Genomic DNA, 26,773 nt, shown 5'->3' on the forward strand with positions numbered 1-26,773 from the left:
GAAAGAGGGAGACTCTGGATGTACTGATCAGTTATGTGGAGATGTATTTTTTGGGGGGATAAATCTTGTTCTGTCTCTTCCTCACCTGTCATTCAGATGCTTCACCTGACAATAGGACGCGTGGGGTGCTTTCTTTCCAGGCGAGCGGTGGTGGCACTGACAAACAGTGGTGTGAGGATGTCAAGCCATGGCCACCAAGGTATTCATTGATGTTGAACTGCATGCATAATTGTCTGTTGCAAAAATTGTTTATTTTCAGTTCAAATATGTATTAAAAAAAAAGTATCACAATACACAGCCTAGTTCAGGTCTCTCCAACCCTGTTCCTGGAGAGCTACCCTTGTGTAGGTTTTTCGCTCCAACCCCAGTTGTAACTAACTAGATTCAGTTTATCAACCTGCTAATTATTAGAATCAGTTGTGCTAGATTAGGGTTGGAGTGTACCTACAGGACAGTAGCGCTCCAAGAACATGGTTGGAGAGCCCTGGTGTTGTGTGGAGACACCTTTAGTCAAGCTAGGTACATTTGAAATAGCATGACCTGCTGTGCCATTGCACTTATCAGCAGATTGTGGTGCCTTTCAAGTAGTGAATGGAGCTACAAGCACAAATACCTGAGGCCTTTACCGCAAACTCCCCTGCACATACTTTCTATCATCAACGATGTGTCCTGTCTTCTGTATTGTAGAGGTGTCCGACTCGGTGGACATGTCCCAGCCAATGTACTCGGATCGTCTGGACACCCCTCTGCCAGACAGACCATGGAAGGATGTCCTCGACTCTACGGATAAGAGCCTGAAACAGAAGGAGAAGGGTCCCTGGACTGCACTGTCCAAGGAGGAGAAAATTGCCTGTAAGCCCCTCGCCCTCTCATTCCTTCTCATGTCACAGCCTTCAATCCTGCTATTCTTAAAATGTCTCCCTCTCTATCCCAGTGTACAGGCTGAAGTTCAACCACACCTATCCTGAGATGAAGAGGCCCTCCCATGAGTGGAAGACTGTCATCGGTGGGATGTTCATCTTCTTTGGCATCACTGGTCTGGTGGTCTTTTGGCAGGGCCACTATGGTAAGACTTAATAATCAATTAATTAAAGGGTATTTTAACATTAGGAGCATGCTCTCCACAGTTGCACGACAGATGCCTCATTCCTTCAACCTTATGCTGTGTCTAAACTATTTTGATGAAACTGCATTTCTCATGGTTGATTGCTAAACTTCCTCAAGTAATTATCACATGGATGGGCGACTGTTCCGTCCTCAAACTTGCTGTTCCTTTTTTATCCACATTTACATTTTACATTTTAGTCATTTAGCAGACGCTCTTATCCAGAGCGACTTACAGTTAGTGAATATACTGGCCCCCCATGGGAATCGAACCCACAACCCTGGCGTTGCAAACACCATGCTCTATCAACTGAGCTACATCCCTGCCGGCCATTCCCTCCCTTACCCTGGACGACGCTGGGCCAATTGTGCGCCGCCCATGAGTCTCCCGGTCGCGGCCGGCTGCGACAGAGCCTGGATTCGAACCAGGATCTCTAGAGGCACAGTTAGCACTGCGATGCAGTGCCTTAGACCACTGCGCCACTCAGGAGACCTTTGTGTGTCCCACAGTGTACCCACCCCAACCTCCTACCTTTGGTGAGGAGTGGCAGGCTAAGCAGATCCAGAGGATGCTGGATATGCGGGTCAACCCAATTGAGGGCTTCTCTGCCCAGTGGGACTACAAGAACAAACAATGGAAGTAAAGGAAGGGAATAGACCACTGCTGGAAGGAGGAACGGTTCGACTTGACACCTTGAGCCTCTGTTCAGCCAACAGCCTCCCCTCCCACCATAGCGGCAATCCATCTGAATCCATTCTTACTGTTGAAGTAATAAATGACTAAAAACTGTTTGTTTCCTTCTCTCTGAGAAAATAAGAGTGTAATATTATTGGCTGCTTGTCCTCAACCTAATTTCTTCTTTAGTGTTCCTGTGGTAGTGTCTGGTTTGGCCCTGAGAGTATTGAGGTGTACCATTGCCTTCGTGGTCCTGACACACTCAACGTTAACAAACACATGCTACATTTGTTTTATCCCCTTGCTGTGAAATGTAAGCAAAAAAAAATGTGCATGGACATTTCTATTCTAAAATTGTCAAGAGTATTACTCCACGACGAAGTATACACATCAATCCTTGTACCTTTTGTTCTCCTTCCCTAAAATCAGTTGTAACATTGCAAAGAATATTAATTAGTGTCCTGTAGAAAATGCTTAAATTAGTCTAGGGTTGAAGATGGATGGAAAACAAGTTGAAGATCATTACTACAGGAAAGGAGGTAAGGGACACCATTGAGCCCATTACATTAACTATTCCTTAGGATGTTCTCTCCTTTAATATTTGATTTTCATCAATGGATGTCTTCTGGCCTTTCTTTACCAAAATAAAAATTCAGTGTTCTCTCAATGTTCCACATGGGTCTTTATTCATTTCATGTAATCTAAGATATTACATTGGAATTATATGACAAAGACCATTCAACATGGTGTTTACTCCTTTATGCCATAGGTGTCACTCATTCCACAGAGGGCCAAGTGTCTGTGGGTTTTCGCCCCTCCCTTGTCCTTAATTGATTAATTAAGGTCACTAGTAAGGAACTCTCCACACCTGGTTGTCTTGGGCTTAATTGAAAGGGAAAAACCTGCAGATACTTGGCCCTCCATGGAATGAGTTTGACACCCCTGATTTAAGCTATCAATGGGGAAATAACTATTTTAGCAGTTAAACACAATGAATTACAAAGGCTATGTTTAAACAGGCAGCCCAATTCAGATATTTATTTAGCTAATTGGTCTTTTGAACAATCAGATCTGGTCAAAGACCAATTAGTGGAATACAGATCAGAATTAGGCTGCCTGTGTAAAAGCAGCCAAATACACAAATGCAAAGATGGAATTTCAGGCCATTTGAAGGGACACTATATGCTTTACACCAAATATCTTAAATAACATTTCAAAGTCTTAAATATGTTACTAAGCTATGATACTATTCTAATCATTGTTTTAAATAACTAGTATACATAGTGTGGTGTCAATGCGGTTTAGATTCCTTCTTGTGCTTCCTGCAAACATTTGCCATACAGAATCCATTCCACACGCATGCACACAATCTCACATAGGTGGAGGGAACTTCTTTACGTAACAAAGGTCACATTGCAGAAAAGCCTGCAAGCAGCTTTTTGTGGAGCACACACTAGAAAAATATATACTGTATTGGAATGTATCATCAAATCAGATCTGTGATGAAATGGTGGTGTTCATGATCAGTTGGTGAATATTTATCTAAAGTAGCATTTATTCATAGGTAAAGTGAAAACCTTGACCCCAGAGAAACCAATATGTGTTCTTAAGAGATCAGACTGAAAATAATCAGGTAGAGAAGAGCATCAAGACCCTAAGCAGGGTGATGGTATACCTGAACACATGCTCCACATTAGCGGACTCATCTAAATACCCTGGAGGGCCCTGTACTGTATGTTAGAGGCTTTGTCTCTGATATCATGGAGGTTATTGGTCAGATAAATGTTTCCTGATTAAACAAAAGTTATTCATCACCAATAGAGAAATCTACTTTTAAATCTGTTATGTCACCAATATTTTGCAGGAAATGCACAGAAAACATGGGCTGAATAAAAAAACTAACATCAGAGCTTTGACATAACATAAAGCATATAAAAAAGGTTATGCCTCCAGTCCAAACATAGCTCAGCTACACTGTTCAAATAAAATGTGGAAAGAACACAGCAAGTGAAAGAGAGAGCATCAATCCAGCTTTGAAATGCAGGACAGCTGAAAACAGGAGCCTCTGGCTGATGTAAGTCTGGCCTGTGTTTACAACTGTACCTGCCACACAAGAGGACCCCCTATGTCCCTAGGGCGCCGTTCCCTGAAGCAGAGATAGGTCAGAATGTGAGTAGAGGAGTTGCACCCATCTCGCCTCTTTCCTCCCATCCACTCACCTGTCAGCTCAGGAGCGTGACACTATAAATTGCCAGACGACAAACACCCTCCTGACTGACGCAGTGTTTAAATTAAAGATGTTTGGAAACTAAGGAATGGTTCTCCTCAGTCTCTGTCGACTAGGTTTGACAGGAGATGTGCTCTGAACAGCAGGTGGGCCTGTGTTGAGTGACGCACGCCCTCAGCTGCCGTGACAGGGAGAACAGAAATTAAATGTGCCACATTTTGTGGAAACGAAGGCACAGAGACAGAGGTGGCAGGTTGAATGGGTCCCGCCCTGAAGCTTGCCTGCCAACAGTTTCATGTCTCAAGAGCTATATGCACATCAGAAGTCTCACTTATCTGTTAACCCACTAAATAAGGTTTCTGCTTCATTCATCTTCTATCTTATTAGCGAAACAAATTACCATTAGGCTGTGTTACAAGTTGTAAATACTGAACAATCTTTCTCTCCATGATAAAAAAAACTGAGCCTTTGTACCAACAGTTGCTAGAATAAATACTCTTCATCACTGGCTCTTGGCTTGTTGTGCACCTTCTGTTTTCTGTCTAGCCAGGCCAGGGCTGTGTGTGTGTGTCAGGTATGCGTTTACCACCATCAGGACAGGAAATTATCACGTGGGTTTTAATTGAAAAAAAAAACCCAAAAAAAACCAAAAAGACAAATATGAACACACACACGGAAAATTGTATCACCTCACTCATTTCAGGCCAATGCGCCTGACGTGGTGCGCTAGCGTCAAGATTGAAAACTGTCTCAATCACTCGTTTCACTTAACCACTCGCATACAAATATATATATTTAGAATTAACAATATATTGAGCTACTGAGTGTGATATTGGCTGTCTTTTGCTGGCTAGGTTGTTTGGAGCGCACTGTATCTACAAAGCAGCCATGTCAAAACTGCACTGAGGTGTACAGATGTTGATTTTCAGTGCCCTTTTTCCCTCCTTTCACAGGGGGACAGGTGGCAAGTTTGTCCTTCTGTCTGCCCATATGGCGACCATCATACCGGTGGGGGTTAGAGACCAACAACAAGACAAACCTCTGAGAGAAGGATTTACTAGCCCCATCAGCACAGACTATTTGAAAATGGCCTATAGATGGAGCACATCATGCAAAATGAAAGTAAATTTGTAAAAACAAATTAATACAGCAATTGGAGAAGAGACAGGCAAGAGTAAACCAAGGAAACTGAGGAACATTTGGTCCAAGACTGTTATACCCTCCTCCATTTTCTTGTGTTTTAGGGTGTTGCAGGGAGGTGTTAGATGAGGGTAACATTATATTGACCATCACTCTTTAATCTCAACAGTTTGTCAGAGTCCTCAGTGCATCGTGGGATGTAAGGTTCAACCGTAAACATGTTCTTTCTTGGCAAATAAAGGAGAAATATGAAAGTAAAAAAACATCCTTCATTCTTTTTCACTACAAGATGCCGTCTGTGGTTGTCGTTCTCACAGGCGTTTCTGAGCGATGAGTGACCCTACGACGACTCCTGTGACCAGCGTCATCCCCGCCAGCAGCCACTTCTTAAAGCTCTCCTGAGACTTCCTGCTCTCGGCTGCAGCGTCCTTCCCAAAGATCTCTGCAAACCGGTCCTGGAGACAGGAGAGAGGGAGTTAGCGCTTAAGAGTTTTATATTTAGTTCCCCATTAGCCAATGGCGACAGCTAGTCTTCCTGGGGTCCAATGCATAAGTAAAAATACATTAGACCAAAATACTTTACAATTTATACATTTAAAAACATTAACAGACATTATAGACTTACATACAGTACATTAGTATATATACACCTTAACTAGGTTAACTTGGTCAGATAGGGGAGAGGCGTTGTGCTGTTTTATTTGTTTTGCTGTTTGCTTGAGTAATTTGAGATGGGAGTTCCATGTGATCATGGCTCTATATAATACTGTGCGTTGCCTTGAATTCGTTCTGGATTTGGGGACTGTGAAGAGTCCCCTGGTGGCATGTCTGGTGGTGTAAGTACACTATATATACACAAAAGTATGTGGACACCCCTTCAAATTAGTGGATTCGGCTATTTCACCCACACCCTTTGCTGACAGGTGTATAAAATCGAGCTTACAGCCAAGCAATCTCCATAGACAAACATTGGCAGTAGAATGGCCTGACAGAAGAGCTCAGTGACTTTCAATGTGGCACTGTCATAGGATGCCACCTTTGCAACAATTCAGTTAGTCAAATTTCTGCCCTGCTAGAGCTGCCCCGGTCAACTCGAAGTGCTGTTATTGTGGCTAGGAGCAACAACAGCTTAGCCGCGAAGTGGTAGGCCACACAAGCTCACAGAACACAACCGCTGAGTGCTGAAAAATCCTCAGTTAAAAACACTCACTACCGAGTTCCAAACTGGCTCTGGATGCAACGTCAGCACAAGAACTGTTCGTCGGGAGCTTCATGAAATGGGTGTCCATGGCCAAGCAGACTCACACAAGCCTAAGATCAACATGCGCAATGCCAAGTGTCGGCTGGAGTGGTGTAAAGCTCGCCGCCATTGGACTCTGGAGCAGTGGAAACGCGTTCTCTGGCGTGATGACTCACGCTTCACCATCTGGCAGTCCAACTGACTAATCTGGGTTTGGTGGATGCCAGGAGAACGCTACCTTCCCGAATGCATAGTGCCAACTATAAAGCTTGGTGGAGGAGGAATAATGGTCTGGGGCCATTTTTCATGGTTCGGGCTAGGCCCCTTAGTTCCAGTGAAGGGAAATCTTAGCATACAATGACATTCTAGACGATTCTGTGCTTCCAACTTTGTGGCAACAGTTTGGGGAAGACCGTTTCCTGTTTCAGCATGACAATGCCCCCATGCACAATGAATTTGCATTGCTGACTGCGACCCAGGCCTAATCACCCAACATCAGTGCCCGACCTCACTAATGCTCATGGCTGAATGGAAGCAAGTCCCCGCAGCAATGTTCCAACATCTAGTGGAAAGCCTTCCCAGAAGAGGCTGTTATAGCAGCAAAGGGGGGACCAACTCCATATTAATGCCCATGATTTTGGAATGAGATGTTCGATGAGCAGGTGTCCACATACCTTTGGTCATGTAGTGTATGTCTGGCAGAGCTTTATGTAAGTTGATTATACAGACAATTTAGAATTTTCAACACAATCCTTCTCACAAAAACAAGAACTGATGCAATCACTCTCTTCTCTACTTTGAGCCAATAGAAACTGACATGCATGCTGTTGACGTTAGCCCTCTGTGTACATTGAATGGCAAGACGTGCTGCTCTGTTCTGGGCCAGCTGCAGCTTTTCTAGGTCCTTCTTTGCAGCACTTGACCATGTCACCGGGCAATAGTCAAGATTAGATAAAACTAGAGCCTGCAGGACTTGTTTGGTCAACTGTGGTGTTAGAAATGCTGAGCATCTCTATCACAGACAGACCTATCCCCATCTTTACAACAATCAATATGCCTTGGCCATGATCATTTTTTACAGTCTAAGGTGACACCAAGAAGTTTAGTCTCCTCAACTTGCTCAACAGCCACATCATTCATTACCAGATTCAGCTGAGGTCTAGAACTTAAGGAATGATTTGTACCAAATACAATGCTTTTACATTTTAGATATGTTCAGGACTAGTTTATTACTAGCCACCCATTCCAAAACTGACTAACTCTGTTTAGGGTTGCAGTGATTTCACTAGCTGTGGTTGCTGACGTGTATAACGTTGAATCATCAGCATACATAGACACACAGGCTTTGTTTAATGCTAGTAAAAATAGAACAGTAAAAGGGCCAAGACAGCTGCCTTGCGGAATACCACACTTTACATGTTCTACATTAGAGAAGCTTCCATTAAAGAAAACCCTCTGTTCTATTGGATAGATAGCGCTCAACCCATGATATGGCAGAGGATGTAAAGCCATAACCCATACGTTTTTCCAATAATAGATTATGTTCAACAAAATGAAAGGCTGCGCTGAAGTGTAACAATACAGCTCCCACAATCTTTGTATTATCAACAAAAACATTTTAAAATCCTTTTCTGGATATAGCCACTATATTATCGTCACTTCATCCAATGGGTGTGGATACAGCATTAGAACAAAGTTCTGCAGCATTAGTAAAAATGTGATCAATACACATAGATTATATAGTTCCTGTAGTCTTTGTAAACACCCTGGTAGGTTGATTAATAACCTGAACCAGGTTACAGGCACTGGTTACAGTGAGAAGCTTCCTTTTGAGCGGACAGCTTGATGAAAACCAGTCTATATTCAGGTCAACCAGAAAATAGACCTCTGTTAACATTATATACACCATCAAGCATTGCACACATATTATCCAGATATTGACTGTTAGCATTTGGTGGCCTATAGCAGCACCCCAAAATAAGAGGTTTTATATGAGGAAGGTGAACTTTCAACCGCAACACTTCAACAGCATTAGACATGAGATCCTCTCTAAGCTCAACAGAATTAGGTGAAATTACATCCTATACCTTTATTATATAATGCACTCATTTTAAATCAGAGCCAAATCAGACTAGAAAGTAATCAGAAGTAGTTGGCAACACTTTTAATGGATAGGGTGTCTGTTGAGACACAACCACACACACAATCAACCCCCACAAGTGTCCCTACACCTCCAAGATACAATAGTAAGGTACTAGCAAGAAGCAATGGGCTTATGAGGGGAGGGAAAAAGGTGTTGTTTGGACATTTTCATCAATCATCACTTCGATACGACAGACAAAAATATAAATGTCACCAGCACGTCCACCATCACAAAACGTCTCTATGCCGTTATTTTGAACTGCAGTAACCCCAAGTGAATAACTTTAATTGTTGACAATTTCCCCACCGTCGTGTCATCCTTAGCCCACCCCTTCCAGTAATTCATTCGAGAACAACCCAGAACATTGACATAACATTCTGCAATTCTGGCTACAGCCACAAGAGGGAACAAGCTCACATTGGATGATTCATCTGCTTGTGTCTGGTGCTGATGTTATGGCTGGGGGGGGGGGGGGGGGGGGGGGGGGGGTTTAGTGCAGTGAATTGTGGACTGACGTGGCAGTAAAATATTTATCTGAAACAATCTTATACCAAAACGGATAACTATAAACCAAATAGTTGACATAACTGTTTGTGTAGCCTTCATAACGTAACATTCATATGGTGACTCAGACTGCAGGAATTCAAATAAGGTAGAGAATCATTCGAGACATTCCAAACATGCTGCTTTGATTAAAGATGTGCGTGTGCCTCCGACACCCCTCGCTTCCTTCCGCTCTAACAGGGTGATACATCGTCACTCCTTCTCTTTCCTGCTGACTTCAACAATACAGAACAAAACTTAACAATGGAATCTGGGAAGAGGGAAGCACAGAAACAGCACGAAAGCGCCAAGACGGCTCTGTTTGTGTGTATACGTGTGTGTGGTGGCAGGTAGCCTAGCGGTTAAGATCGTTGGGCCAGTAGGCGAAAGGTTGCTGGTTTGAATCCTCGAGACAACTAGGTGAAAAATCTGTCGATGTGCCCTTGAGCAAGGCACTTAATCATAATTGCTCCTGTAAGTCGCTCTGGATAAGAGCGTCTGCTAAATGACTAAAATGTATATTGAATGCATGCATATGTGTGCGTCTGGTAAAGGGCTTCTGAGGAATCGAGAGATTGATTTCGTAGGAGAGGCCGTTTCTGAGAAAAAGAGTGGGTCGGTGACATGGCGGGGGCAGATAACAGAGAGACTGAGAATAATTTTTATCAGGGCCAGGGAGTTAACGAAACGCTAAAGATGACCACAGTCCTGAGGACCTCAGCTAGCACTGCCAGACAGACAATACTGCTGGCCTACAGATACAAACACACTCCCATGAATACTGTAAATTACACCCAAAGTGTTCACATTCATCACTGCACACTTGACTCATTGATTCCGGTGGAAACACCTGTCAAAAAAAAAAACAACCAGGGGCAAACCAAGCTACTGTAGGTGTGTCTCGTGTGTCTGTGTGCGAGTAGATTCTAAAGGAATTTCAACTAGCACAGGAGCCAGCAGCACTTCACAAGAGGTGAAGCCATGGAGATCGGTCCCTGTGAGAACTGCTTGAAGAGGTATGGGAGGAATCTTGTGGGTGTAAAGAATAAAGATCGCAGTTTGTGAATACGTTAAGGCATGTTCGAGTACAGAGACAATTAGTGACAGGTGGAATGGAACGTCATTTTTTACATGAAATATACTAGATTTCACTTCACTTTCCCTCTCCCGAATAGGCTACCTGTCACTTTCTCCCAATTTTTCTACCATACCATCTAGGTCCATGTTCATATGTATCTTTATTGTTTGTCTTGCACAATGGAGCAATAGTACCCAGATCTCTAAGCTCCACACTGCTTCCTGTGATCCATCATCATGGCAGCAACATACTCAACCCTGTAGTCATCAGTGCTTATTGTGCTCTGGAGCTCTGAAGTGCAATGTACGTGCCCAGGCATGCCTATAAAATGTACACACGCAAGCACATTGGCACACACACACACACACACACCTGATTGAATCCACATAGGCCTACTGTATAACCACACCTTCCTAGTGAACTGGGGTTTGAAAAGGCCTACATGTTAAATTACAGGCAGTAAATCACACTGACATATTGTAATGTTTCTGTGTATGTGTCTCTGTGTCTATCTGTTTGACTGGTTCGGTCTCAGTCACTCCTGCGAGGTAGCTAAGCCTAAACTTGCTCGCTCTCTCTCTCTATTCCACCTGTTCCCCAGAGATGTTAGATGCTAAGCTGCACCTGTTCCCCAGAGATGCTACGTGCTAAGCAGCAGCCGTTCTAAGGTGTTTTCCAACCTCTGGTTTTTTCTGTGTTTTTCAATCGTTAGCTGAAGAGAGAAAAAGGCGGAAGAGGGAAAGAGTGAGAGAGGTTTGTGGGACAGAGGAAAAACAAGATTTAATTTGAAGGTTGCCATGGTTACCAGAGAGCAGCTGATCGGTGTGTTTGGGTCTGATAGATTGCCCAAGACTAGATCCCTGAGAGGATAGAACATTAAGGCAATCAACAACACCGGCCTCTGAGTCAGTTTGTAATCGGTTACTTCACTGTTGCACCACCATCATGACCTGCAACCATGTCTCCATGGGTCCACTAGATTAGTCAGAATACTTATAGAAAAAATTAAATTATGAAATTGGTTACTTTACAGACTGGAAGCAATAGTCTAAACTTCAAAACCGAAGTGTTTCTCTCCATAATGTAGAGCCCTTCATTCCCCAGAGAGAGGTGGAATTGGCCAGCATCAGCTGATCTGGGCAGGTCTATTTCAGTAGAAGCTTCAGTCTGGCAAGCAAAAGGGAAAATGGCAGCAAAACATGGTTGCTAAAGAATTAAAACAATGCTAAAAGGGGAGCGTTCCATTCAAATTCAGAAAGTAATCCAGAATGTTCAACTACTTCTGTGAACTCCAGAATTCTGGCATGGCCCTGGGCACCGAGAGGCCTCTGAATAGAAAAACTAACAAAGAAAGCCAGAATCAGCTTTAAACCAGCCCAATGAAAGACAATGGAGGGTTGCAAAACCTCTTGGTCACACTGGCCGGATGTCCTATCAAATGCTGCATTCTTCAGTGATTGGGCTGGAGATCTGGATTGAATCCAGTACTTGAGTAATGAGTAAATCACCTCATAAGAAGGACATGGTCTTGGACATGTTTTGAATTTCCTCTGACCTTTGCTGAGTCATAACGAACTAAGTCCCTCTGTGACCCAGTTGTGTGACCGTAGACGGGGTGCTGGTTACAGTCAAGAGCTGAGGCGGGATTTTAGAACAGTCTAACATGAAAGAGGATGACAGTGTAAAGGCCAAGCTGTCACTAGACCAGCTATAGTCTAGTCCTAAGCAACTCTTCCTGCTCATTGTAACACACAGGACGTGTTGTGCTTCTGGGGCAAAAGTGAAATTCCACATCACGTCAGTGTGGTTTGTTTGTTGAGTAACTGTTGCGTTTCATGACATTTTGGAGGGACCTCAAAAGGCCAAAATGGTGAGCTGAATATGCTCATACTGACCACAGTTTGACCCTTTTATCTGATGTCATGTGATGCTACAGTAAAGCATACAGGGCCAAACTAGACTAGAGGTACTGCGCCCACCCTCAGAAAACAACTCACCATGCCTGTCGGCAGATCATCATAATTAGCTATGAGAACTGGCAGACAGTCATCCTCCAGAGAGTGTGAGAGTCGGGCTTTGTGCCAAACCATGGAGCACAGGGGTACTGCAGTGTGGGGGAGGGGATGGGTTAATAAACCAGGCAAGTCCCCGGGGCTAGGTTCTGTTCTGCCTTTAACTTTGCCTGCTCAAGGAGAACACTATCTAGCTATAAAGACTGGTGACTGATTAAACACAAGTCCACACTTAGCAACACTGCTATTTATGCCCCTTTAATACAACACCAACGCAAGGGTGAAGTTAGAGACGCCTACATTAGCTAGGATGTGGTCTGGTAAGGAGGTAAATAGGGATCAAGGAACTTGAACCCAGATGAGGTCCTATGGTGACATCTCAGCTGGCTGTTAGTTACTGTAGGTTCTACACATGAAGGAGCTGGCATTGAGGGTCTGACCCCTTTCTCTTCCTCTAATGGGGTTGTGTGTCTGTGTCCCTGCTGATCCATCCGGAGGTGAATCCATGAATTAAAGAGGAGATTAATGAGTCAGGACATTCAGGCTCAGACACCAATCTGTTCCCCTTCTCACTGGGGCTCACCAGCAGCGCAGCCCCCATTCTGTCACCACTGCACTCCGCACAGTCTAGGAAAAAAGGGACCACAGCCGCAACACACAGAGAAACGTGTGTGCGCACGCATGTGTTGCTCTTGAGTTCTCCTTTATGTCACCAGCAGCACCACATCAACTTTAACCCTCAAAACACTCACCCCCACTAACACCCCTTACAAAGTGGCAAAGACCTACCATCTGTCTGAAAGAGAGCGAGAAAAGAAGAGAAAATGATAGTGTATGCCAGAGGAAGAAATTAATGAGATAGTGAGGGGTGCAATAAGGGAAGGAGCGAATAATTTAATAAAACATTCTACAATATGGCTTTGTTATTACATTGCCAACCAGTTGAATAACAATGATCATGATGATGATGATAAGTCAGCTTTATCATCATCATTACAGTGCCATCAGATTCTGTAATATTTGCTGGGCACCATTATCACCATCTGTCAGTTTCATACATCACAGCTACCACACTAATCCCATAATCTGATATCAGTTATGAGGAGAGAGCGAGCGAGAGAAGAAAATGCTAAAGAGAGAGGGGTTAGATGTAGCCTATACAGTCGAATAAAGCAGCAAATAAGAAAAACCAACTGCAAATAAGAGAAACAGCCAGAGAAACAGAGGGAGATATTCAGAGGGACGGAGAGGGAGGTATTCAGAGGGACGGAGAGGGAGGTATTCAGAGGGACGGAGAGGGAGGTATTCAGAGGGACGGAGAGGGAGAAAATGAGGGAAAGAGAGTGAGTGAGGGAGGGGGGAAAGAATTGCTCATGACCTGATTTTCCACACTAAGCCTGTTCAGAACTGGAGCAGAGAGAGCAGCAGCAGCCAAGCAGGCACAATGTTTCCACTAAGAGTGCACCAAAAAACAGACTGCTGCTGCTCTAGTTCTCTACCAACTAACACAGCAGACATTCATGGTGTCACGGAGTCATTCTGGTCCCATCTAAGGTAGCTAACTGCTCAAACAGTCCTGGTTGTATGTCTCCAGGGCCCAGCAGTAGCTCCAGTAATGCATCTGCTGCCTGTGGCCCTATTAATTCCTGAGTGGCGCAGTGGTCTAAGGCACTGCATCGCAGTGCTAACTGTGCCACTAGATTTGATCCTGGTTCGAATCCAGGCTCTGTCGCAGCTGGCCGCGACCGGGAGACTCATGGGCGGCGCACAATTGGCCCAGCGTCGTCCAGGGTAGGGGAGGGAATGGCCGGCAGGGATGTAGCTCAGTTGATAGAGCATGGCGTTTGCAACGCCAGGGTTGTGGGTTCGATTCCCACGGGGGGCCAGTATAAAAAAAAAAATATGTATTCACTAACTGTAAGTCGCTCTGGATAAGAGCATCTGCTAAATGACTAAAATGTAAATGTAAATGTTAGCGAGACGGTTGTACAGTAGGTTACATGATGCCCCAGACTCTGCCTGCCTGCCTTCTGCAGAAGACCTAGTCTCCACCCCCCTGCTGCACACAGACTGAGCCAGATCAGCACAGCTGGGTGTCTGGAGCTCTGTGCAGAATCAGATGCATGCTGCCATATTTAGAGCACAGTGACGGCTCATTGCTCAGGGTGGTGATACTCAGTTGAATGGCGAGCTGTGTTGAAGTACACCAAGTCAGCCAGTAGTGCTGCAGGTCAGTCTTCCACGTCGCTGGCTGATGCGCTGATAGAGGCTATACAGTGCCTCCAGAAAGTATTCATACCCCTTGACTTATTCAACATTTTGTTGTGGTACAGCCTGAATTGAAATTTGATTTCTCACCCATCTACAATACCCCATAATGACAAAAGTGAAAACATGTTTTTAGAAATGTTGGCAAATGTATTGAAAATGAAATACAGAAATTGAATTTACATAAGTATTCACACCGCAAGTCAATACTTTGTAGGAGCACCTTCGGCAGCGATTACAGCTGTGAGTCTTTCTGGGTAAGTCTAAGAGCTTTCCACACCTGGATTGTGCAACATTTGCTCATTATTCTTTTCAAAATTCTTCAAGCTCTTTCAAATTAGTTGTTGATCATTACTACACAACCATTTTCAGGTCTTGCCATAGATTTTCAAGAAGATTTAAGTCAAAACTGTAACTCAGCTACTCAGAAACATTCACAGTCTTCTTGGTAAGCAACCCCAGTGTAGATTTGGCCTTGTGTTTTAGGTTATTGTCCTGCTGACAGGTGAATTAATCTCCCAGTGTCTGTTGGAAAGCAGACTGAACCAGGTTTTCTTCTAGGATTTTGCCTGTGCTTAGCTCTATTCAGTTTCTTTTTTTATCTTGAAAAACTCTCCAGACCTTAACGATTACAAACAAGCATACCCATAACATGATACAGCCACCACTATGCACCCGTGCGTCAATCTAAGTAACATAATTGTATGTTTTTTTGCATGGGCTGCATCTCAATCCACCGCATCCGCCGATGTCGGCCTGCCGCATCTGGAAGGTGGCCGAGCAACAGCGGTGTTCGTCAGACCATGAGACATCCTGCCGCATCTGGAAGGTGGCCGAGCTACAGCGGTGTTCGTCAGACCATGAGACATCCTGCCGCATCTGGAAGGTGGCCGAGCTCCAGCGGTGTTCGTCAGACCATGAGACATCCTGCCGCATCTGGAAGGTGGCCGAGCTACAGCGGTGTTCGTCAGACCATGAGACATCCTGCCGCATCTGGAAGGTGGCCGAGCTACAGCGGTGTTCGTCAGACCATGAGACATCCTGCCGCATCTGGAAGGTGGCCGAGCTCCAGCGGTGTTCGTCAGACCATGAGACATCCTGCCGCATCTGGAAGGTGGCCGAGCTACAGCGGTGTTCGTCAGACCATGAGACATCCTGCCGCATCTGGAAGGTGGCCGAGCTACAGCGGTGTTCGTCAGACCATGAGACATCCTGCCGCATCTGGAAGGTGGCCGAGCTACAGCGGTGTTCGTCAGACCATGAGACATCCTGCCGCATCTGGAAGGTGGCCGAGCTCCAGCGGTGTTCGTCAGACCATGAGACATCCTGCCGCATCTGGAAGGTGGCCGAGCTACAGCGGTGTTCGTCAGACCATGAGACATCCTGCCGCATCTGGAAGGTGGCCGAGCTACAGCGGTGTTCGTCAGACCATGAGACATCCTGCCGCATCTGGAAGGTGGCCGAGCTACAGCGGTGTTCGTCAGACCATGAGACATCCTGCCGCATCTGGAAGGTGGCCGAGCTACAGCGGTGTTCGTCAGACCATGAGACATCCTGCCGCATCTGGAAGGTGGCCGAGCTACAGCGGTGTTCGTCAGACCATGAGACATCCTGCCGCATCTGGAAGGTGGCCGAGCTACAGCGGTGTTCGTCAGACCATGAGACATCCTGCCGCATCTGGAAGGTGGCCGAGCTACAGCGGTGTTCGTCAGACCATGAGACATCCTGCCGCATCTGGAAGGTGGCCGAGCTACAGCGGTGTTCGTCAGACCATGAGACATCCTGGAAATCGGTAGTGTCCGAACGGTTGGGTCTATAAACTAATATGACCACTATGGAAAGATGCTCACGAACATAATTGTGTTTTCCGTTTGGTCTACGACCCCAAAAAGTGTCACAGGTCTCATCTGAAGTCGGTACCGCCGATGTGCCAACTTGTCTGTAGCGTCCGAACCGTTTGGGCTACAAACTAATGGAAAGGGGAGATTCTCGCGAACATGATGGTGTTCTCCCCCACAATTGTCACTCGTCTGAAGGCAACCCGGTACCGGTTTAAAAAAATGAATGGAAGTATGGAGGTAGTTGTGCCAACAAAAAGAAGGGGTTAAATGTGTCAAAAAAACTAAAATATTTTCTGAGCTTTCTTATATATTCTAGATAAAGGACAGACACTTCAAAACCTTATTCATTATGATTTATTTAAATATTAATAAAAAATAAAAAAACATAATTCCACTTTGACATTATGGGCTATTGTGTGTAGGCCAGTGACAAAAACAACCTCAATTTAATCCGTTTTAAATTCAGGCTGTAACAACAAAATGTGGAAAAAGTCAAGGGGTGTGAATACTTTCTGAAGGCACTGTAAAATCGAGGGGAATTGTCGCTAAATGGAAAGCCCCATTGGGCAAGACCACATTACGCACAGACACAAACAAACATATACACACAGACGGAGACAGACACACACACCAGAGATCCACTGTTGTTAACACACCCATCTATCCCTAGACACTGACTAGTGTCTTGTCCCCTGGCTACATCCTGCAATCTCATCCAGTCAGTAGCGTACAGGTGATGTTGGCTGGATCCCCATCCAACCCTGGAGAAGCGGAGCGGCCCAACCTTCCTTGAAGGTGAGTTGAGTTGAGCGGAGCCCCCCCCCACGCCGCTCCCCCTACAACCCTGGCGCAATGGATTGGCCCAGTCTCTCCTTTCCCCTCAGCATCAAACCTACTGCCTCAGACTGATGGTTATGTGACAAGGCTGAGGGAGACGGAATCACACCATCTGTTTACTGCCATTGTCACTCAGTCACTGACACACCATCAACCACACACACTCACCATCAACACAAACAATACAGGGATGCAAGACTGAACAAATTAATAAGGAAACAATTTATAGCAAAAGATAGCCTACATAAAACACACAGGCTTGGGAAGAAAAGTGTGTGTGTGTGTGTGTGTACACACATAATGGGGGTTGTTGTTTTTGAGCACTCAATACTGGTTACCATTGAACAAATGCAAACAAGGTCGTGAGTATTCTGTGCATTGTGGAGGTTAGAGAAACAGACGGACAACGTCTGACCCACGTTAAGATCATCTACCCTCTATTGATGAGAATGACTCTCTGTCACTATGAGTTTACATAGCAGCACTATCTTTAGAGACAGCTGGGTAACAGCAGATAGCAAACCACATTACTGTGTGTGTGTGGGGGGGTACGTGTGTGTGTGTGTGTGGGGGGGGGGGTACGTGTGTGTGTGTGTGGGGGGGGGGGGGGGGGGGGGTACGTGTGTGTGCACAGCCAGAGGTCCTTTGTTTAAGGTGGTCAGGTGAATGATCTATGTGGTGCTATTCCATCTCACAATGCAAAGTACTGCACAAAAAGTACTGCTAACACGTTCACTCAAATCAGATTTTTTTTTTTACTAAATATGAAATGTACACTCAAAAACAATGGTGACCAGGTTATCTAGACATTCAGGAAGAAGGGGATCGAGGGAGGGGGCTATCTGAGGCTTCATCTATCAGGGGAGAGGTGGGGGAGGATACAATCAGCCGTGATTGGTGATCAAGTCAAACGGATCGAAAGAAATTAGGAGAAATTGATGGATGGTTGGATTGGTAAACAAACGGAAGAACACATGACGGTGAGCGGGGACATATCGCGGTGACGCTGGCGTGTTGTTGCCTGTCTGGTCTGAAACATCTGCTAGTGTGTGGTGTGGTGGTTGGGGGAGGGAGGATGAGAGAGAAGGAGGGAGGGTTGATCGGTCCCAGGGGTACAATCTCCTTGTCCTTTCCTTCAGGGAAGTCAGAGACTATGGCAAGGAAAAGGCGTGTCGTCTGTATCTGCGTATCCTATGTGCATGGTAATGAGTGTGTGTGTATTATTTAAAATGCCACTGGAGCAAATATGTGCTGCCTATAAAATGCCCACAGAAGGACAATGGTAAGAGCTCAGGTGTTCCAGACAACAGAGTATAGGATATGAATACAGTCTGATGTAAGAGTAAAATGTAGCTTGTATGATGTCATGTAGGTAGGGGCTATGGTTGAGGTGTAGCACTCTCACAGGAGATTCATGAAGACCTCACAAGACAAAGGAGAAACGCAGGAAATAATGGAATAGTTTCTCTATTGGCGTCCTCCACCTCTTCCCAGTCCCAACTATCATTCTCAGAGCTGCTCTTCTCCACTGACAGTCCAAATGAGTTATCCATTACTACATTATTAGTCTGTCAGAGCAAGGTCCGAGCAAGGCCCCCACAAACAATAGATTTTTTTGTTGTTGAATCTTTGGGGCAGAGTGAAAAATGTGCAGTTGTATAGATAATCTTGTGCTATTTTACACATTTTGCCATGAGTCAGAGTAAATGTTGCTGTTTTAGAGCTAATTTACTGCTATTCTACACATTGTCATAGTACATTTCATGTAATAAAAATTCATGGCTTATGATGTGCTGTATTGGGGGGGGGGGGGGGGGGGTTGCAGTCAGAACAAAAGCATTTACTGAGCACAGCCAAATATTATTCACCCAGAATTGGTAATAACCCAAACCCCCCCTCATGTTTTCTCCCTACACCCCTCACCTTACTTTTAGATGGGGCAGGAGGGAGGGGGTAGTAGTCAGTCTGCTATTGGTTAAGAGGTCAGACATACCAAGAAAACTGATGGCCGATAGTTAGCACAGTAAGAGGCCGTTCCTTCTCTTGCTAGAACAAAAGATGCACCTGCTGAGTACCGCCGAGCCTGCCGTTTCTACTTGTAGAATCGCCCTGCTCGTCAGTGGACCACAACTTGACTTTGAGCTAATCAGAGCGCACGAACCGCCACGTGGGGGAGCGGACAGGAGTGACAAGATAAAGGAAGAAAGAGAGCACTTTAATCCACCCTCTTTTCATCAGAATTGTTCTAACTAAAACAAATAAAATCTGTATACCACCCAACCCTACTAGCTAACGTTAGCTAAACGGTTTGCGTAGCCATTGGCCAGTTAGCACAACATCGCTAGCTACTCCCCTGACTCACGGTAGCTAAACAGGCAGCTGCTTCATTAAAAAACAAATCCATCATGATTTAATTATAATGTTACTAGCTACACTAGTTATCTGGCTAGTATAAATAAGGGCTTACTATAAATTCTAGCTAGCTAGCAACATTAGTGCAGCTTGCTAGTTAGCTAACTTTGGTTATCTACAGCAGGCACAAGCCAAACATCGCTTAAGAAAACCACTTTAACCTGGTGGTCTGGAGTATTTAAACGAGGTTGATTGGCATACGATCTGTGCTATGTGAACAAAAGAAAGTTGACCGCCGACACTCTGGGCAGAGGTGCTAAGTACCTCTCGGCAGTCAGTATCCTTGGTGTGTCTGAGGCTTAACACGTTTCACTTTCCAACCTCCAACACCAGTGCTGTCAGACAGAGAACTGTTCAATCAATGAGGATTCCACTTCTCACTCCCTGTCCTTATTTCTCAATCTGCTGACTCCCTGCATTCACTTTTAAACCCTCTTTCTTTCCTCTTAGTTCACCTCTTACACAAATCATTGGCACATTTCAAAGCTGGGAGTCAGCAGGGACCTTTGCCACCTAGAAAATCTGTGTGACCGGACCTTCTCAAATAGTATTGGAGCACCCCTGGACTAGCGTTTCTCTCTTTCTTACGACACAATCAGGTAATAGGACGCACCTGCTCTATACATCCTACAGCTGCCAACAGTTGTGTTTCTCTTTGTTCCTGAGGACAGGAACAAAGAAAGAGTGTGTAGGTTGGTTCAACAAGAGAAAACCACATATAAGAGAGTTAGCTAGAAATGAGTGGGCATTTCTTATCGGGAAATATAGGGTAATTTTTGTTTGTTTTCCCTGTGGTGTGGGGATGTCCCAGGTGCGGGTGATTGTTTTTGTCATGACACATAGAAACCACAACAGACAAATTCAAATCTCTCTGAGCTACTTTAGAATTGTGTGCATAGTATGGAATGATGAATTGTGACTGTCCCTGCATAAGCGAGATACATGAACATACTGTTTATCTTCATGTTATGTGTGTATGTGCATAGGAGTATGGGTCTGAGGAAGGCACGTCGTAATCCATTAGTATGGTATGGCTTGAACCCAAACTACTTGACTGAACACACCATTCCTTTCAATATTCTGGCCATTCATGTCTTTAGCTCAGAGCAACATTCAACACCTGATGACATCAACAACAATGTTCAGATTCATTAAGGTGCTTGGGGGAAAGAGCTCAAGTGTAGGAAGGGACATGCGCTTGAGCATGTGTTTTAGCAGCATTAATTGTACAAACATTAACACAGCCTAGACTTTGTTTAAATAGAGACCTTGTAAGTGATGAGTTACTATTCATATTTAAAGCTTCCAGTGGTTCAAGGCATTAACTGGTGCTTCTGGGTGTGGTGGTGGCATATTACATTTATCATTTACGTCATTTAGCAGACACTCTTATCCAGAGCGACTTACAGTAAGTGAATACATTATTATTATTTTTTACCCCCCGTGGGAATCGAACCCACAACCCTGGCGTTGCAAACGGCATGCTCTACAAACTGAGCTACATCCCCTGCCGGCCATTCCCTCCCCTACCCTAGACGACGCTGGGCCAATTGTGCGCCGCCCCATGGGTCTCCCGGTCGTGGCCGGCTACGACAGAGCCTGGATTCGAACCAGGATCTCTAGTGGCACAGCTAGCACTGCGATGCAGTGCCTTAGACCACTGCGCCACTCGGGAGACATATGACAGACGCAGAGCTGTATGAGCTGTGCCCAAGTCATCTGCATGTCTTAACACTATTTAAAATTAATTTCAGCTATGCAAGCAACAGAAGAAAGACCATCCAATCTGATGGCCCCTACCCACACAATGTACCCAATCAAATGCCCGTTTTCATAAGACCCATCGTTTGAGACTGTTTCAACATCCCCTTCCCATTCCACACTCTATCATGTCAGCCCACACAAAGGGAAAGAGTTGACTTTAACAGTGTCCTCCTTCCATCCCATAACACACCCACCCACCAGGAACAGGACAACCCCTCTCTCAGCTGACCCCAGAGAAAACGCTGCTTTCATCTGGCTCAGAACAGAGAGGAGAAAGTGAAAAACAGCCAGGCTAAAACAAAGGGCGATCTGTAAAGCCTAAGTCTATACTTCAACCCCATGAAGAATTCGATCTCAGCCAGCAGAGCTCACTTCGATTCAGCTGAAAACTCAATGAAGCTGATCAATGCCCAGCTGACCAGAGGCAAACATCTCTCTCTCCATCTTCTCTCTGGTTCTTTCTCCTTGGGTTCTCCTTGGCTGACAAATCTGCCTCTCAGATCAGAGGTCAGGCGTCAGATACACACAGCTCACACAAACTGACATGACGCAACACACACAAAGAGACAATGGGTGCTAATGTGCACAATCAATACCTGTTAAAATATTTCAAACTATCCGATCCTGTTATCAACGACCTCTGGAACTGATGCTTCAAAAAACCCACAGAGCTAAAATGAACCCCTGCCCTTTCCCCAAAACACATCTTTCAGTCATGACTCACCCATCCTCCTTGGCTCTGGATCCAAGGCTGGATGTGGTTGTCCAGGTAGACGGTCATCCATTCTGCAATCCGTCCCACTAGTGGGCTCATCTCCTTCTCCACGCACTCTACACAGAGGGCCCCTCCGAAGGCAAACAGGCCCACTACCCGTCCCCAGTTCACACCGTCCCGGAAAACCTCGTCCATCACGTTCTCGAAGCTCTGGTAGGCTGTGGCCGGCGTGATGTGCAGCTGGGAGGACAGGTCACTGAACGCTCTGGCATAACGCAGCTCAAACTCATTGGCAGAGTCCCGCAGTGCCTCTTTCACTGCATCCAGGCCCATTGTCCGCTGAGGGGTAGAGGGGGGAGACTGTCGCGGTGGAGTCCCAGGACTCGTCCCGTTTACTGTGCCGTTGGGGTGTGTCGTGACTGCCGCCCCCCCTTCCACCTGTCCACCCTCACCCCCCTCAGTCTGACTGGGAGCTTCTGTGAGCCCAGTGTGGTTGAAGGGGTAGTCTCTCTGTGATAGTTTATAGGTAATATAGTATACCACCAGTTCTCTGTTGTTGTAAGTCATCATTCGTTTCCTTGTGTTTCTTCTTTGCCCCAGGTCTTGGTTTTACCTGCTAATGACACGCCCCTTCGGATCAGGCCTCTGTATTTATTTCAATCGGTGTCATTCTTTGTATTCAGAAAATGTATGTCTTGAAGACAAAAAAACAAGGCTGGTGCAATGGCTCAGGCCCTGTGGTAAGAGAACAATGAAGATCCTAATTAACATAATTCATCACAATAAACATAGGTGGGTTGGGGGAGTAGGGGAGCTGTAGTGGGCAAATTTAGATCTCGACAGGTGGGGTCAAAGTGCATCGCTTTAATTTGGGATGAAACAGATGGCAATGTTTGTCATTACCTGCCTGCCCCCACAGACAACCTCCCTTTGCCCCGTGGCTTTGGAACAGTCGTGACAGGGCTTGGTGCTCTGGCTTCCAACAGACTTTAATTTTAAACAGCCGGTTCTTTGTGACAGAGAGGTTAAATATATGATCATTTATTTACCTTTATTTTACCAGGTAGGTTGATTCAGTACACATTCTTATTTGCAAGAATAGCCAGTATGTATAGTATATGTAAACACATATTGTATGAACACATGATAACAGTTAACCTAATGTTACTTAGTAACCTGTAATCAGATAAGTATTAACAGTGTACTCAATTTGTTATTTTCACACGTAAACCCCAAACTAAGAACAAAAACAATTACAAACACATTTTTGTAGACAGGATTGAGGAGTAACCGATTACATGTAATCAGTTCCTATAATCTGATTACAAACAAACAAACTAAACAGTTACATTACCTGCTAAACTACTGTATTCAGATTAAAGATACTTCAGCAAAACTAGATTATTTATTGGATTACTTTTAAATTCAGAAAGGACTTGTGCGAGAAGAAAACCCTGACACCTTTCTGTTCTCAATTACATTAAATTCAGTATTGAAAAAAGGTGCAACTTTAAGTTTGTTCCACCTGAGCAAGTCTGACCACAAGTCAGAGACCACTATGATGACACACCAAATGCGTTCAATGGATCCTTTTTGTTTTCTTCTAACGCCTCAAGGGGAAAGCAGGGATTTTTCTGCCAATTAAATCATTGGGTGGGCCGCCTAAGTGTTTCTTCGGAACACCTAAGTCTAAAGTGCAATTTTCGAGATGGAAAGACGCTTTCAGTGTAAACTTCAATGACTAAAACCAGATATAAAGTATGTAGAAAATATAAATGGACCTATATATATTTTTTATAATATAATCTTTGAGAACTAACAATCACCAAAATAAAAAGCTGGACAGTCAGGGAGAATTGGAAATCCCCCCCCCAAAAAAAATATATAAAAAATAAAAAATTGTAAAGTGGTTATCCCACTGGCTATAAGGTGAATGCACCTATTTGTAAGTCGCTCTGGATAAGAGCGTCTGCTAAATGACGTAAATGTAAATGTTATTATTTTATAGCAAAACAAAAACCAGCTTTAGCCAAGGCAAAATGAATAGAATTGCAGGAAATTAGTTTTAAAACTGAAACAATTTTTCTTAGTTTCATGGAGAAATTTGTAGAATTGCAGGAAATGGTCTTAAATACTAAACATTTTTTATCTACACCGCCAAGATGGGGGCATCTAAAATCCAGTCCTGATTGGCTGACCATGCCCATTGCCACACTCACCAACTAAACCCCTTTTTGATCCAGAAGAATCCCTGGAAAGTAATGCAAAAGTAACTGAAAGTAATCCGATTACGTTACCGAGTTTGGGTAATCCAAAAGTTACATTACTGATCATTTTGGGACAGGTAACTAGTGACTAACGGATTACATTTAGAAAGTCACCTACCCAACCCTGTTTGTAGATACCCTATTTCTTCATAAAATATTAGTGATTTCTTCAATACTTTGCGCATTCGTGTCAGTAAGAGGAAGGGACAGGAGGAAGGGACCCCTGTTGGTCCCGAACCCTAACCCCTACCCTTTAAATCTAACCATTTTAAAATGTAACGTTCAATGGGGTAGGGACATCGCAAGGATCCCGGATAGCAAGGACCCCTGTTGTTATAACTCTTCAAAACAGCACGTGGGAGAAACGAGGCGCATCTTTCTTCCTTGTATAGTCCCACCCACCTTACCTTTTCTAATTGTAATAATAGTGACATTTAGGACTATCTACTAAGGCTGGAGAGTTAATAGTGACTATTCTATAAGTGGGAACGCCAAGTAAAGAATACTAAATCGAAAATGAGAGCACTAGAATGTACTAGTAGGTTACTTTGTTGCCTTGGCTGTACTATTGAGCACAATAACTGTTTACAGAAGCCACAGCTAACCAGCACGTGTCGCTAACTTCTCAGAATTCCATGGAGCGTTTTAATGTATCACATAAAATGACAGCCCGCCCATGTCATTTTGAGGGCAAATAATACTGAAAGATTAGTGACTGAAGAAGAAAGTAATCTTCCAACTTTATCAAAACATAACTACAGTCATTCGTTTTTATTGATGTTTCAAAGTGGCCATTTATTTTCGTCTTACTTAACAAAGTGTTGATAAAAAAGCCAGCTAACTACATAACAGAACGAGCAAATTTTATTATCACGTAGCTAGTTTTAAACATGGTAATCAAGACAGTCTACAAATGACATTATGTTCTCTTACCTACCTACACCAAAAGTGGAATATCTTCAACGGCAACACTTCAGTGAGCTGCTTAGAAAATCTTATTGTATCAGTCTTGCTGTCAAAATCCGAGGAGAGAATTGAAACGTACTATTGCTATGTAGTATGAGTGTCTATCTGTCGTGAATCTCCCTGCTCTCGTGTGTGCCCAGCCTTCTCAATCCATTACGTAACTAAGGCTGCGTTTACACAGGCATCCCAATTCTGATCTTTTTTTCACTAATTGGTCTTTTGAACAATCCGATCTGTGAAAAATATATTTTGTGAAAATATCTGATGTGATTGGTCAAACGACCAATTAGTGGTTTAAATAACAGAATTGTGTAAACGCAGGCGATCCCCATTCTTTTTCACCAATCAACACCCATGTCGGAGACCTTTAATCACTGCACCCACCCACAGGAATATGGCTTGTTGGGTGACATCGGCTGTCTTTTACTATTTTAACATAAGGTAGTGAGTTACATAGCTACATTTGCAATATGCCGAGGCCGATTTAACAAAATAATTTTAAATGTCCCAGCTATAATTCATCGGCAGTCGGCGCTAGTAATCTTGTATGATTATCCTGGGCTTGTGACTTGCACCTGAAATGTTTATTTTGGCTACTGAAACCGGTCTACATTTCTTTGCATAAGACCAAAGGGAATGTAGCTAGCTAGTTTAGCTTACTTGGCTAAGTTTGTTGAACACAAATGTCATATTTCCTCTGACTAGCTAGCTAACAGCTTTCACATTTCATTTGATAAGAATGACTAGCTAGCGGTTCTTTCGCTGACGTAAACATTTTCTCATACAACTAGGTAGCTACTAAAAGCCGCAAATTCAACCTGATTAGCTAACCAATATGAAACACTTACTGTAACAACTTGAATTGTTGGCACAAAGTCCAAAACGAAATCCAAACATCAGCAAATAGGATCATATCAGACATTTCTGCTGGAGCAAAAGGAGGAGCACTCGCAGACTGGCTAACTAGCCAGCAGATCCGACCCGCTTGCTTACAGCTGCACTAGGGTCTGACAGGCTTCCTATGTAGATGAAGAGCCAATTTATGCTTGATCTGAAAATGTGATTGAGGTGCTGTATGGATGGTGCAGAGCCTCCTGAAGCATGCAGAGGCCAAATTGAGCACCATACTGCATCACCCAAATTTCGTAACAATGTGGAGGGTTCCAGTATAGCTCTGCAATGCCATAATTGATTCATGGTAGGTGGGGTGCGGGAGGGTCTGTTTAAACAAGCTCACTTCCTTGAAATCGTCCTTCACAACAGCTCTGCTCCGTGAAGCACAAGAAGTATGAATACCCTGACTTCTGCAGAGGCCCTATCGATCACCTTAAATGCTGCATGGCCAAGGCAGACATCGGAATGACCATGCAGCGCCTTTAACTGTCGAACGACTGCTAAAAAAAACTCTAAATCTAATACAGAGGAAGACTGTCTGACCCTAGTGCCGCTGTCAGCAAGCGGGTCGGATTTGCTGTGCTGGCTAGCTAGCTAGCTATTTTTTTGTTAACATTACTCTAAAAAGGATTGGCTAGGTTAGCTG

At 44.3% G+C, this 26,773-nt stretch overlaps 2 protein-coding genes across 4 annotated transcripts; one reads left to right on the forward strand and one right to left on the reverse strand.

Annotated features, from left to right (window-relative positions):
• Positions 1-96: 96 nt before the first annotated feature.
• On the forward strand, positions 97-1,898 carry LOC311147702 (cytochrome c oxidase subunit 4 isoform 2, mitochondrial-like; the record flags this gene model as incomplete). The annotated part of the gene is made up of 4 exons (XM_084184456.1): positions 97-199; positions 688-852; positions 935-1,066; positions 1,615-1,898. The coding sequence occupies 4 exons, from the start codon at positions 97-99 to the stop codon at positions 1,746-1,748; spliced, it is 534 nt and encodes a 177-aa protein (XP_084040582.1). The 3' UTR covers positions 1,749-1,898.
• Positions 1,899-2,438: 540 nt separating this feature from the next.
• On the reverse strand, positions 2,439-26,200 carry bcl2l1 (BCL2 like 1). 3 transcript variants are annotated; one of them, XM_084185311.1, is made up of 3 exons: positions 26,082-26,200; positions 22,010-22,735; positions 2,439-5,602 (listed from the first exon to the last, which is right to left on the reverse strand). In XM_084185311.1, the coding sequence occupies exons 2-3, from the start codon at positions 22,568-22,570 to the stop codon at positions 5,459-5,461; spliced, it is 705 nt and encodes a 234-aa protein (XP_084041437.1). In that variant the 5' UTR covers positions 22,571-22,735; positions 26,082-26,200; the 3' UTR covers positions 2,439-5,458. The 3 variants fall into 3 exon arrangements, with proteins under 3 accessions (XP_084041437.1, XP_084041436.1, XP_084041435.1); XM_084185310.1 differs by lacking the exon at positions 26,082-26,200 and adding an exon at positions 25,205-25,457; XM_084185309.1 differs by lacking the exon at positions 26,082-26,200 and adding an exon at positions 25,201-25,455.
• Positions 26,201-26,773: the final 573 nt, after the last annotated feature.

Source organism: Coregonus lavaretus, assembly GCF_964263955.1.
Source record: "Coregonus lavaretus genome assembly, chromosome: 20".
Lineage (NCBI taxonomy): Eukaryota > Metazoa > Chordata > Actinopteri > Salmoniformes > Salmonidae > Coregonus > Coregonus lavaretus.